General features: G+C 37.8%; 2 protein-coding genes across 2 annotated transcripts; one reads left to right on the forward strand and one right to left on the reverse strand.

Annotated features, from left to right (window-relative positions):
• Nucleotides 1-215: 215 nt before the first annotated feature.
• lgals3a (lectin, galactoside binding soluble 3a) lies at nt 216-7,201 on the reverse strand. Its single transcript, XM_016508735.1, has 6 exons — nt 6,956-7,201; nt 6,669-6,686; nt 5,112-5,780; nt 2,136-2,224; nt 1,902-2,058; nt 216-769 (listed from the first exon to the last, which is right to left on the reverse strand). The coding sequence occupies exons 2-6, from the start codon at nt 6,681-6,683 to the stop codon at nt 614-616; spliced, it is 1,086 nt and encodes a 361-aa protein (XP_016364221.1). The 5' UTR covers nt 6,684-6,686; nt 6,956-7,201; the 3' UTR covers nt 216-613.
• A 730-nt stretch (nt 7,202-7,931) lies between these two features.
• Nucleotides 7,932-11,744, forward strand: LOC107705437 (glia maturation factor beta). The gene is made up of 7 exons (XM_016508736.1): nt 7,932-8,052; nt 9,351-9,447; nt 9,565-9,614; nt 9,721-9,770; nt 9,877-9,959; nt 10,063-10,136; nt 10,224-11,744. The coding sequence occupies exons 1-7, from the start codon at nt 8,050-8,052 to the stop codon at nt 10,293-10,295; spliced, it is 429 nt and encodes a 142-aa protein (XP_016364222.1). The 5' UTR covers nt 7,932-8,049; the 3' UTR covers nt 10,296-11,744.
• Nucleotides 11,745-12,089: the final 345 nt, after the last annotated feature.

The following is a 12,089-nucleotide window of genomic DNA, read 5'->3' on the forward strand; positions in this document are numbered from 1 at the left end:
ACTGATAATAAATCAGCATATTATAATGATTTCTGAAGGATCATGTGACACTGAAGACTGGAGTAATGATGCTGAAAATTCAGCTTTGATCACAGAAATAAATTATGTTTTAAAGTACATTAAAACAGAAAACCAATATTAGAAATTGAAATAATATCTCACAATGTTACATTTTTTTCTGTATTTTTGATCAAATAAATACAGCCTTGATGAGCACAAGAGACTCCATTAAAAAACATTAAAAATCTTACTGATCCCAAACTTTTGAATGGCAGTGTGCATGCGAAAGGTTAACTAGCATAATGCATTCTGACAGGTGAAAGAATGAGGAAAAACAGAAAGTTATGGTGCTTTAGACATATCAGTGATATCAGTGTCCTGGTGACCTCTCAGAGGGGCCGCCGAAACTTTCTTTACATCCGTATTTTATTTGTTTAGATCACATGTCTGAGTTTGATTAATCTGCAATGGAGAGGCAGATAACAGATACATCATTATAGCTTTTAGAAATTTCTGTTCGTCACACTTTTTTGAAGATAATCTATACTTTTCAAGGACCAATGACTTAATGTGTCTCCTCAACATTGTCAAATTGCTCCTACGCCCCTGGGATTTAGATCATGCTGGGGGCCGCGCTGAACAGAACGAGGTCTCCCTCTATGTGCAGGTGAGTGACATCCTCCATCCCGCCTGTTCTGTGCTCAAACTCCAGCAGATGAACGCCGTCCACAGCCACCTTAAACCCATCCGCCTCCACCAGGATCTTCAGCTGCACACACAAACACATTATGAAAACTCAACTGAAATCCAATATGGTTTAAAGGAACAGTTCGTCTAAAAATGAAAATTAGTTGAAAATATACTCAGGCCATCCAAGATGTAGATAAGTTTGTTTCGTCACAGGAACAGATTTAGAGAAATTTAGCATTTTACATTACTTGCTCACCAATGGATCCTCTGCAGTGAATGGGTGCCGTTAGAATGAGAGTTTGATTAGCTAATCCAAAACATCACAATGAACCACAAGTAATCCACACAACTTCATTCAATCAGTTAACATCATGTGAAGTAAAAAGCTGAGTGTTTGTAAGAAACATATCCATCATTAAAATGTTTTAACTTTAAACCATCGCTTCTGGGCAAAATGCAAGTGCATAATTTATAATAATGCTTCCTTCAATAAAAAAAGTCCATCCCCTGTCTCATATCGAAGTTCACCAACATATTAGTTTAGAACTGTTATGGACTGTTTTCAATTGTAAACGGTGCTTGATGTGTGCATATTTCTCCTCTGATTCAGAAGAAATGACACTTTCACTGGAGAAAGCAATTATTATGGATAGAGGACACTGCCTTTTAGCCAGAAGCAGCAGTTTGAAGTTAAAATCTTAATGTCTTATGATGGATTTGTTTATTACAAACAAGGAACTTTTTACTTCACAAGACAACTGTTGGACTGTATTATTGTGATGTTTTTATAAGCAGTTTAGACTCTCATTCTGACGGCACCCATTCACTGCAGAGCATCCATCGGTGAGCCAGTGAAGTAATGCTAAATTTCATCAAATCTGTTCCAATAAAACAAACAAACAAACAAACTCATCTACATTTTGGATGGCCTGAGGTGAGTAAATTATTGGCTAAGGGTGAGTAAATGATTTTCATATTTGGGTTATCTATTCTATTTCATTCCATAGGGGGTAAAAAAATCAGGTCAACGAGGACCAGAAACTGTTTGGTTACTCATATTCTCCAAAACATCTTCTTTTGTGTTAAACAGAAGAAAGAAATTCATACAGGTTTGCAACAACTTAAGGTTGAGTAAATGATGACAGAATTTTCATTTTTGGGTGAACTATTCCTTTAAGTTCCTTCTCTAAGGGTAAATCAGAATGCTGTACCTCAAACTGTCTGCCCTGCACAAAAGGAAATCCTCCCTCCCTCTCCTCCGGACCCCAGCAGCCCCCAAGCTGTGTGTTCAGTACGATGGTGTTCTCATGGAAACGAGGGTTGAAATGGAAAACCACGTCATGCCCCCTCACAAAATCTACATGGAACCTGAGAAAAGAGAAGTGAAAGTTTGCTTTGGACACACAGAAGTAATGCAGCATCTTGTTGTTTTGTTTTTTTATTACCTGTTTCCTCCTGGTACTGGCTCACCCACTATAGTAATCACGAGGCTGGGCATAATCCCTGCATGCAGCGGAAGATCATACGGCAATGGCTAAAACACACACATACACATAAGTTATCGGAGTTCTTCAACAGTTGCCACAGGTGTCTACACTAAGAACATATGTAAAAATGGGCCTCCAGACTCTATCTTTGATTCTTGTTACTGTATATTGTGGTACCGAAAATAGGGATGTACAATATGATGATACCAATAACTTTATAAATATCAATCATTTTTAATAGTAATAACTGATAGTAACTGATACTATTAAAATAAAAAAAAATCTCAAATATCCACCAGTAACCAATATGGTATATATAACTGCAAAGAAAATATCTTTGTAAGCAGCTAGACCTGATAAACTATTCTAAAATGAACTCTATATCCCAGAACTTGAGAGAAGATCAGAAGAGACATCAAATTGTGATCTTTTACAAATACACTATACCATTCAAAAGTTAGGGGTCAGTAAGATTTTTTTTATATTTAAACATTAAAAACTTTTGCTCAAAGAAGACAGCATTTATGTGATCAAAAATACAGTAAAAACTGTAATATTGAAGAATATACAATATTGAAGAAATATATGAAGAATTATTACAATTTAAAATAACTGGTTTCTATTTTAATTTATTTTAAAATGCAGTTTATTCCTGTGATGGCAAAGCTGAATTTTCAGCATCACTACGCCAGTCTTCAGTGTCACATGATCCTTCAGAAATCATTCTAATATGCTGATTTGCTGCTCAAGAAACATGTTTATCATAACTGTTGAAAACGGTTGTGCTGCTTAATATTGTTGTGGAGACTGTGATACAGGACATTATATAAACATTACTTTTACTGACACGTTTGATCAGTTTAATAGATCTTTGCTAAATAAAATTAACTTTTAATAAAACTATAAAGCACAAATATATGCATTATCATCATCATCTCAGTGTTGGATCAGCCCCATTACCCTGAGAGCTCAGTGATTTACACATGAAGTGTAGAGACTTCATCGTCTGTTAATACATTTTCCCATGATGTCCGAGTTTCTTCCATGCTCCATCATAAAGTTCCATCTCTGGCTTTTCCATAGTCTGCAAAATAACATGAATCCCTCCCTGACATTAAACAGGACTGTTCAATTCAAAGGAATATTTTCCAACTTGAACTGAACAAATATTCTAAGAGAAGCAAATTACTAATCACCACAAAAGCCTATGTATACTAAACAGCGACGACCCAAACACACATGCCCTTTCTCTTTGTCCTGTTCCAGCTAATGCCATGTCACAGATCACATGACAAACAGCAAAAGAAGGAAATCTAACTGATGACATCGCCTAGTTTATAAACAACTTTGCTTTGGCAACACTGTGACAAATCTCATAAACTGCCAATCCCTGATTCCAAACCCCACCCACTGACTCATGATTCCCCTCAGTGAATAAAGCCTCGTATAATCAAACACACACAAACATGCACACTGTTTATGAACAAATTTGTGATAATAACCGATAAAATATTAAAATTCAAGATGCCTTTGTATACCATGAATATTCATATTCACTATCGTTCATAAAATATCATAGTTTGGGATCAGTAAGATTGCTTTTTGTAAGAAATACTTTTATTCAACACAGATGGATTAAACTGATCAAAAGTTACAGCAAATAAATTTGCTACCGGAGATTTTCATTAAAAAAATTCATTGAAGAACGCAAAAAATGTATTACGGTTTTCACAAAAATATGAAACAGGACAACTGTTTCCAATATTGATAATAATAAGAAATATCTTTTGAGCAGCAAATCAGCAAATTAATGATTTCTGAAGCATTGTGTGACACTGAAGACAGGAGTAATGGCGGCTGAAAATTCAGCTTTGTCATTAGAGTAATAAATTACACTATAAAATATATTAAAACAGAAACGGTGATTTAAACTTTTTACCATATTTCACAATATACTGTTTTTTTTCTGTATTTTTGATCAAATAAATGCAGCCTTGGTGAGCATAAGAGACTTCTTTCAAAAACATGAAATCTTACCAACCCCAAACTTTTGAAGAGTAGTGTGATTATTAAAATGTTTATATATGATCACGGAATGCAAAATAAAACGTATCAGATTTCTGAAAGTGATTGTCATATGTTTCAGTCCTTATACTTCTCTCTGCCCTAAAGATTAATGAAGACCATACATTATGCCACAGTACGTGAACAATGCCAACCTCTCAGCATTACCTACAATTTCAGACAAAAGCTGATGTTGACAAATAAATTGAGCCCATATAAAACCTTTAATTACAATAATATTAATTTCATCTGTTTGTTGTATGACCACAAAGTGCATTATTTATTGTTTTTCTTTTTAAAGCAATAACATCATTAAAACAATGAACTTTTAAAAAGTATAATATTAATAATCATGAATGTTCTGTGCAGAAATTAGGTAGCTCAGCTACATTACATATGTGCATTTGTTTGCAAAGGTGATATGCTAATATATCAGCATGAACTATGTGCTCAGTGTCCAGAACTCTGAGCTCTGATTGGATGTTAACTGGGGTCTTTGTGATGGCTGTGGTGCTGTCCTCCTCCTGTGATTGGCTGAGCTGTTCATTGTGCTCAAAAATATGGTGGTCTATGTGGTGGCTGAAAAACAAGAAGAGGAGCTTTTGAGATCTACACAAGATGTGCTTGCATTTAAGATCTGCAGATTTATTGTGATCCAGCAGAATGACACCAGAGAAGGAGCATCCCAGACCTCAAGAGCCAAACCTACAACCCTGAAAGCAATGCTTATGTCACCAACACTCTCATAAAACAAACTCCACCAGATCAATGCAGAGCCATCACCAAACAAACCCATCATATACACTTATGAGCAGACTCGTGCATGCAAAATCTCTTTATAGACCTATTTAAACAGTCATAATTGCTCACCAGCATTCCACCTGGAGCTGCAGGCCCTCCATATGGTCCCATGGGCCCTGGACCGAAGCCTCCTGGTGGGCCAGGTTGAGGAGGGAAGCCCCCTCCGGGTGGACCCCAGGATCCTGCTGGTACTGGGGGAAACATTCCTCCTCCATATCCTGGGCCTCCATCTGGTGGAAAGGCACCAGGGCCTCCTGGGCCGTACATGCCAGGCCCAGATGGACCTGGCGGGTAAGGCACATTTGGATATGGGCCCTGTGGAGCCCCAGGTGGGGAGGGGAACTGTCCAGGAACGGGGTATGGCACGGGTGCCCCACCTGGTGGGAACTGACCTGGCATTGAGGGGAACTGTCCTGGAGCTCCAGGGTTGGAGGGGAACTGTCCAGGTACGCCTGGTCCTGGAGGGTATCCACCCGGGGCAGCAGGGGCTCCGGGAAACTGGCCCGGGGCTCCTGGGCCAGGTGGAAAGGGACCTGGGGCAGATGGCCCAGTCTGAGGGAAGCCAGGTACTGTTGGTTGGGCAGGGCCTCCTGAGGGTGGGAAATGAGGGCCACCAGGGGCTGCACCAGGCCAGCCAGGATTAGTGGGGGGCGGAGCCCCATTTCCAGGAGCTGATGGATTGGTGTGTTTATTTTTCGATGCTTCACTAGAAACATCATCTGGGATTGCGTCAGCAAGCTTCAGAAAGAGAATGCAGAAAAATCACAGTAAAAAAAACACTAGCTGAGAGTTATCAGAGAGACTTTTGGTCTGTTATTATCATCGCAAAGCCAAAGACTAACTAGGACAAACAGTGGGGTCCAAAAGTCTGAAACCAGATTAAAAATATGAGATTGAAAACAAAATTAAACCTGTAAATAAACAGAAAATTGTAGGAGTGTGTAAAAAAATAACACTATGATGTTAAATTAATGATTTTTAATATTCCACAATATTTCTAGGTATTACTAGCTAATTAAATAAACAAATTTGTGACATTTGAAATTCTTTTGGCAAAAGGTTAGACATTTTTGCTTCCACTGAAGTACAAGATGCTCTGTGGATCAAATAATGCTGGACAACATGATCATCAGGCTTGTGGAGTTCATGCAGCTTAAGTGCTGCTGTCATTAAACAATTTTTTTTTATTAAATATGTTTTACTTTAACTTATACTGTTCTTATGCTGATAATTAAAATAATTATATTTAATTATAATAAAGTATAACAACATTTCATTTTATATATTTTTAATAAAAATAGGTAATTTCTATAATTAAATTATAAAAGAATGCATAACAGAAACTTTTTCACTAGTGGGTTTATGCTGGTCTCACTGTATTATACACTGGATATTCTGGTATATCTCTACTATTTTTCATTTAATTATTGAATATATGCGCTGAATAAAGATATTATATCAATTAAACTGAGAAATTTAAATAACTGGGTCTACTATTACAGTCATTTCTACTGCTGGTAACACGGATAAAATGTCTTACTTTACTAACACAGGAGAAAATACAGCCTAAACTAATAAAAATGAACTATTGAAACTATTGAACAAGATTATTTAGAAAACACTTACCGAAAAGTCTGCCATGGCCTAAACAGATACAAACAGTGACACTTAGTGACATGCAGTTGTATACAATTCAGATTCTGTCATAAGTCTACATGTACTAGTTATACAGACGCTAACAGAGCGTAACGTTAACGTCACTGTATCAAACACACTCTCGCAACTATTTAAGTTATACTTTACAATGTAAGATTAAATCAGGCATTCCAACTCCACATAAATTAATCTGTGTAGTGCTATACATGCGCATTTGAGTGAAATGTTAGCAGTTTTGAGGGCATCAGTAACGTTACCTCGACTGGATCAGGGCCTGCGGTCCGAGGATTGGGGGTTCAGAGCAGCACCAGGTCCCGTCGCCTGAAAAGATCCTAAAGTCAGAATTACTCAACTCTATACAGGAAGTGAGGTGACAACTGGAACGTTGAGGGTTTTCAACAGCGTGTTTGAAAACATTGTGAGCGCCAAATAATATGGATGACACATTAACTACTGTAGTTAAAGGAACAGAACGATCTACTGTGTTTATAGATCAGATATGAGCGTTATGCAGGCGCATGCTCCCCCGATGGGCGTGTCCTCTGAGGGATGGGCCGGCTCATCTGCGCATGCGCAGGTTACTGTGACGAAGGGGGCGTTTTCACCCCTGGGAGGCTTAAAATATAACAACCATAATAACAACTGGCTTAGAAACTTTTCCAGTTTTCTAAATGCCATTTTCCACAAATAGAGCCTTGAAAAGGTGAGGTTTTTCCAACAAATGGTGAATGTTGACAAAATGTTGATTGTTTCGGGTTTGTAGTTACTGATACATTTACATTTTCCATAAATTAAGAAAAATATGATATTTTTTTAATGCTTATATCATATACAAATAAAAAAGACTCTAATGCTTAAAAAGGAGTGGGACTACAACATCTTAATAGCTACATGTCTGTAGCTATTTCTAAATGTGCTTTTAAGTGAAATAGGTTCTGTATATTTTATTATTATTATTATCATCATTTTAAACACCAAAGTCACTTGTACATTGAATATTACTTTTACACTACTGTAAATAAATTAATTATGGCACATTTGCGTGCATTTCATATACTCATTTATTTTATTTTGAACGAATAGCTGGCAATATATCTAAATCCTCTAATTTCCCCGCAGGGTGGAGAAAAGTGTGCATCCGATAGTTCTTTCCATGAGCATCAGTTCATGCCTAAATGCTGCTGTTCTGGGATCAGACAGATCTCGTCCTTCTATGGGTGAAATAAACTGATCCTAGTACAGACTTTTATGCAAATTGTGGCGCGTTCCAGTGCTCTGATTGGTCGTACGAGCGTCACGAGACGCGGCACGGTAGAACTCCTGCACTGCTGAGCTTGTGCTGTCTGTGAAAATGGTGAGTACAAAAACTGCCTTGGATTAATAAAAACATTTGTATGGCGGCCCTCTCTTGTAGGATGTATAATAACACGGAGGCATTTACAAATAACGCCGTACGCCTCAACGGTCTGGGATACGTGTATGTTAGAGGGGTTGTTTTTTTCTGAGCCCTGTTGCAGTTCCACCCCAGTGCTTTGTGATGAGCTGCATGTCAAACCCTCTCTGGCATTACACCGACTTCATAAAGTTTACCAAAATAAAGGCACGTTTGGCGTTAAATATAAATCCCCAAATCTCTGTTTTGAATTTTCATGAGATAGGATCGTTTTACATAATTGCGATATGATGGAATTCCGGCGGCTCCGGGGGAATTCTCATTTCCTGTTGCAGCCGTGCTCACACTTCAGTATTTCAAGGAAATTTGGGAAATCTGCTAAGCGACAAAGAGACGGTGTGGCTCCTTTACTTTGAATGGCACGTCAAGCCACGATCAAACAATGTCATCAAATCAGAGCAGAAATGACAAGCAATGTAATGAAATAAACGCGGATTCTTTGCATTCCACCAACACTGCACGTCAAAACACGTTTGCCCACTTCGTCCGCCTCATCGACAGCTAAGAACGTGATTGTTCTCCTGATGACATCAGTGTGATGATGACCTACACTGGTTGTCATGGTGCATGACTTTTGTGAACTCCTTTTCCTTGTGATGTTGTGTGCCAGAGTAGACAGGTGGTTTTATTGTTGAGTTGGCTGTATTGAAACAGCGGTGATTTTAGGTTTGTTAACAGAATTACACAATCAGAAGAAATAGTCAATAGTTTCCATCCAGGTCAATATTTGAAGGCTCCACTATCTAAGCTGATATGTACATCTGGTAGTACTAAAAATAAATAAACTCATAAAATGATGTCAGTTTAATGTTGCACATTTGTATTTTTGTGTTTACAGCATTTGTACACATTTGTATTTTTTAGTATTGTAATTAATATTTTATTAATATAACTACATTTATATAATTGTAAGACTTATTGTGCCCCCCCAAAACTTTGCAAAGGCCCCCAGTTGAGAACCAATACTTTGACAAACTCTGAACCCTGAGTGTGTCCCCTAACCTGTATGACTCCTAATCAAAGAGATTAATTGGGAGTTTCTCCAGTTATGTAGCCGGTTATGAATTATATATACACTACTACTATTAAAAAGTTTGTACGCAATTAACTAAGCAGACTGAAAATAGTAATAAAGCTGACTGACATGTGGAAAATAGTAACAATAATGTGTGTGTGTGTGTGTGTGTGTGTGTGTGCAGAGTGAGTCTTTAGTTGTGTGTGAGGTGGACGAAGACCTGGTGAAAAAGTTGCGGGATTTCCGCTTCAGGAAGGAGACTAATAATGCCGCCATCATCAGTGAGTCAAACTGAAATTAAACTCTTACACACTCAAGCTGTTCCATATATGCTTACACTTTCTCATATAGCGTAAGGACTGAATGCTGATATTGCTGTTTTGGTCCTCTGGTTACAGTGAAGATTGATAAAGACAAACAGCTGGTGATTCTGGAGGAGGAGCATGAAGTAAATACACACTGTTATTGCATCAACATGCAATACATAGCTTTCTAGTGGGACTAATAATTCAGCAGATTAGTGGTGTAAACCTGGGTTTGATTTCTCCTTGTAGGATATTTCCCCTGAAGACCTGAAGAATGAGCTACCAGAGAGACAGCCCAGATATCCTTCACTAAAACAAAACTCACTCTGTGCAGTACTGTGATTAAACTCATGAAATGTGTCTGTTCAACATTAAACAATCACTGGATTCCTTAACCTGTGACACATTTGTAGTCTACAGCTATAAGTACCAGCACGATGATGGGAGAGTGTCCTACCCTCTGTGTTTTATCTTCTCCAGTCCTGTTGGTAAAGAAAATACACATATTCAATAGTCAACATGCACAAACCCTGTTATATGAGGCAGTTTCTCCAAAATGAAACTTCTCTAAAATGAAACTTGATTTCCCAGGATGCAAACCTGAGCAGCAGATGATGTACGCCGGCAGCAAAAACAAACTGGTACAGACGGTTGAACTGACCAAGGTGAGCTCTAACTAACACACCTAACCTTACAGCCAGTGATGTTGTGGAAATTCTTTTTTTAATTTGTCTGTATCTGCTTTCTCTCAGGTGTTTGAGATCAGGAACACTGAAGACTTGACAGAGGAGTGGCTCCGAGAGAAACTGGGCTTCTTCCACTAAGAAAGGACTGAACAAGCTAACATTCGTGTTAAGAGTGACCGAGATGGGACCATCACCTCCAAACGGAGCGAATACCATAGTCCATCTAATAATGTCTGTTTGTGTATGTTTGAATGCTTCTGCCCAAACTCTAAACCCGCCTGTACCAGTTTAAGATGACAGAAATATGAGGTGCAAAGAAATGAAAATGTGAAAGCAAATTCCACATATACACTGAACAATTCCTTGGATTTTTAAAACCATTCCGCTCTTATCTCTGAGCAGTAACGTATGTACTGGCCTGCATAGGTGGTCCAGTCTTACTGCCATGATAGTTGGATGACATGTTGCAATTTTATGTCAGCTATCCTTCATGATAGATGACATGGCATCAGATTTAAACATTGTAAAAATCTATAATGTAGCATGTTTTGCCCGTTTTGGTATAAAATCACATAAGTCTTCATGTAATGCCCTGATAAGGGCCAAACATTTTCTTCCTTTGTAAAGCATTTTCTAACTTTAATTTGACCAAACATGAATTATTTTGGTTTGATATGTGTTGAACAGTAATGGTAGGTGAAGAGGTCAGAAGTCCTACTGATATTTTTGGGAGAAATCGTTTACTATTTCTGACCTGTTGTCATAAATTCATTATTTTTTGCCTTTTTAAATCTGCTCATAGCGTGATAAACAAATCTCGACTAAAGATCTAGAATCTGAGGACAATTGGGTGAAAGTTCTGGGACTAATTTTACTTGATTTAGTGTTTTTGGGAGAGGGGACATAGAATTTGTCACCCGGATGTCATTAATCACAGATCTGCCCTACCTTTTTGGAGATGTGTAGGTTTAGATGTACATCGGCAGAGATGTGCTATGGTATTCTGCCACAGGCAGGCAATCATCTAATTCCTCTGTTAGTTATTCTAAATTAATCTTTCTCACTGTCCAACTAAACACTGGAATAAAACTGGTGTCACTATTCTTAAGTTTATTCAAAGCATCACTATTTCCGTACTTATGTAAAAAACAATCTTTCTATTGGCAAAATGTAAACACTGGAAATTTCTTTAATGTTCAAAGCTTAACAAGGTAGTATGAATAATTTAAGGAAGTGATGTTATTATGGGTTTGATAAGTAATACCTCGGCAGATCTCAGATCTTTCAGAATTTGTGAGCTGTAATGTGGGTCAGGCTCATCTCTACATCTGTAGAACCTGTAACACCTGTGATTAGTGCTGTTTCCTACTAAACACTGTTTGCTCACTTTGATGGCTTGTATGATGTGGACATCACATGATATGTCCCATACAGTAGTCAACTGTGTATGTGTTTAACATTTAATTTTTAATGACTGAAGAAGCTTTTACTGATCATTTATAACTCAAGTTCTCTCTTGAAACCAGAAAAATGGTTAACCTTTCAATATGTCTCAATTACATTTGTCTGCTGTTTTGAATAATTAAAGTGTTCTTGATTGATATTGACACCTTGTTCTATTTTTAAAGGTTGAAATAATGTCTGATACAAAATACCCTGAACAAAATTATAAACGCAACACTTGTTTTTGCCCCCATTTTTCATGAGCTGAACTCAAAGATCTAAGACTTTTTCTATGTACACAAAAGGCCTATTTCTCTCAAATATTGTTCACAAATCTGTCTAAATCTGTGTTAGTGAGCACTTCTCCTTTGCCGAGATAATCCATCCACCTCACAGGTGTGGCATATCAAGATGCTGATGTTACGGGGCTGAGAAGACGTGAGACGTGCGGATCCATATGCAAGCTTTATTAACATCAGAGGAGGTCAG

The sequence above is a fragment of the Sinocyclocheilus rhinocerous genome, unplaced genomic scaffold (assembly GCF_001515625.1).
Source record: "Sinocyclocheilus rhinocerous isolate Xijiao unplaced genomic scaffold, SAMN03320098_v1.1 scaffold564, whole genome shotgun sequence".
Taxonomy (NCBI): Eukaryota; Metazoa; Chordata; class Actinopteri; order Cypriniformes; family Cyprinidae; genus Sinocyclocheilus; species Sinocyclocheilus rhinocerous.

What these genes read in the sequence shown, in the direction of transcription:
- lgals3a (XM_016508735.1), bottom strand. An exon ending in CCAGTACCAGGAGGAAACAG is followed by an intron (nt 2,059 to 2,135) that starts GTAATAAAAAAA and finishes CTCTTTTCTCAG; the next exon opens with GTTCCATGTAGATTTTGTGA. An exon ending in TGCAGGGCAGACAGTTTGAG is followed by an intron (nt 770 to 1,901) that starts GTACAGCATTCT and finishes TTGTGTGTGCAG; the next exon opens with CTGAAGATCCTGGTGGAGGC.
- LOC107705437 (XM_016508736.1), top strand. An exon ending in TATCTTCTCCAGTCCTGTTG is followed by an intron (nt 9,960 to 10,062) that starts GTAAAGAAAATA and finishes TTGATTTCCCAG; the next exon opens with GATGCAAACCTGAGCAGCAG. An exon ending in AGACGGTTGAACTGACCAAG is followed by an intron (nt 10,137 to 10,223) that starts GTGAGCTCTAAC and finishes GCTTTCTCTCAG; the next exon opens with GTGTTTGAGATCAGGAACAC.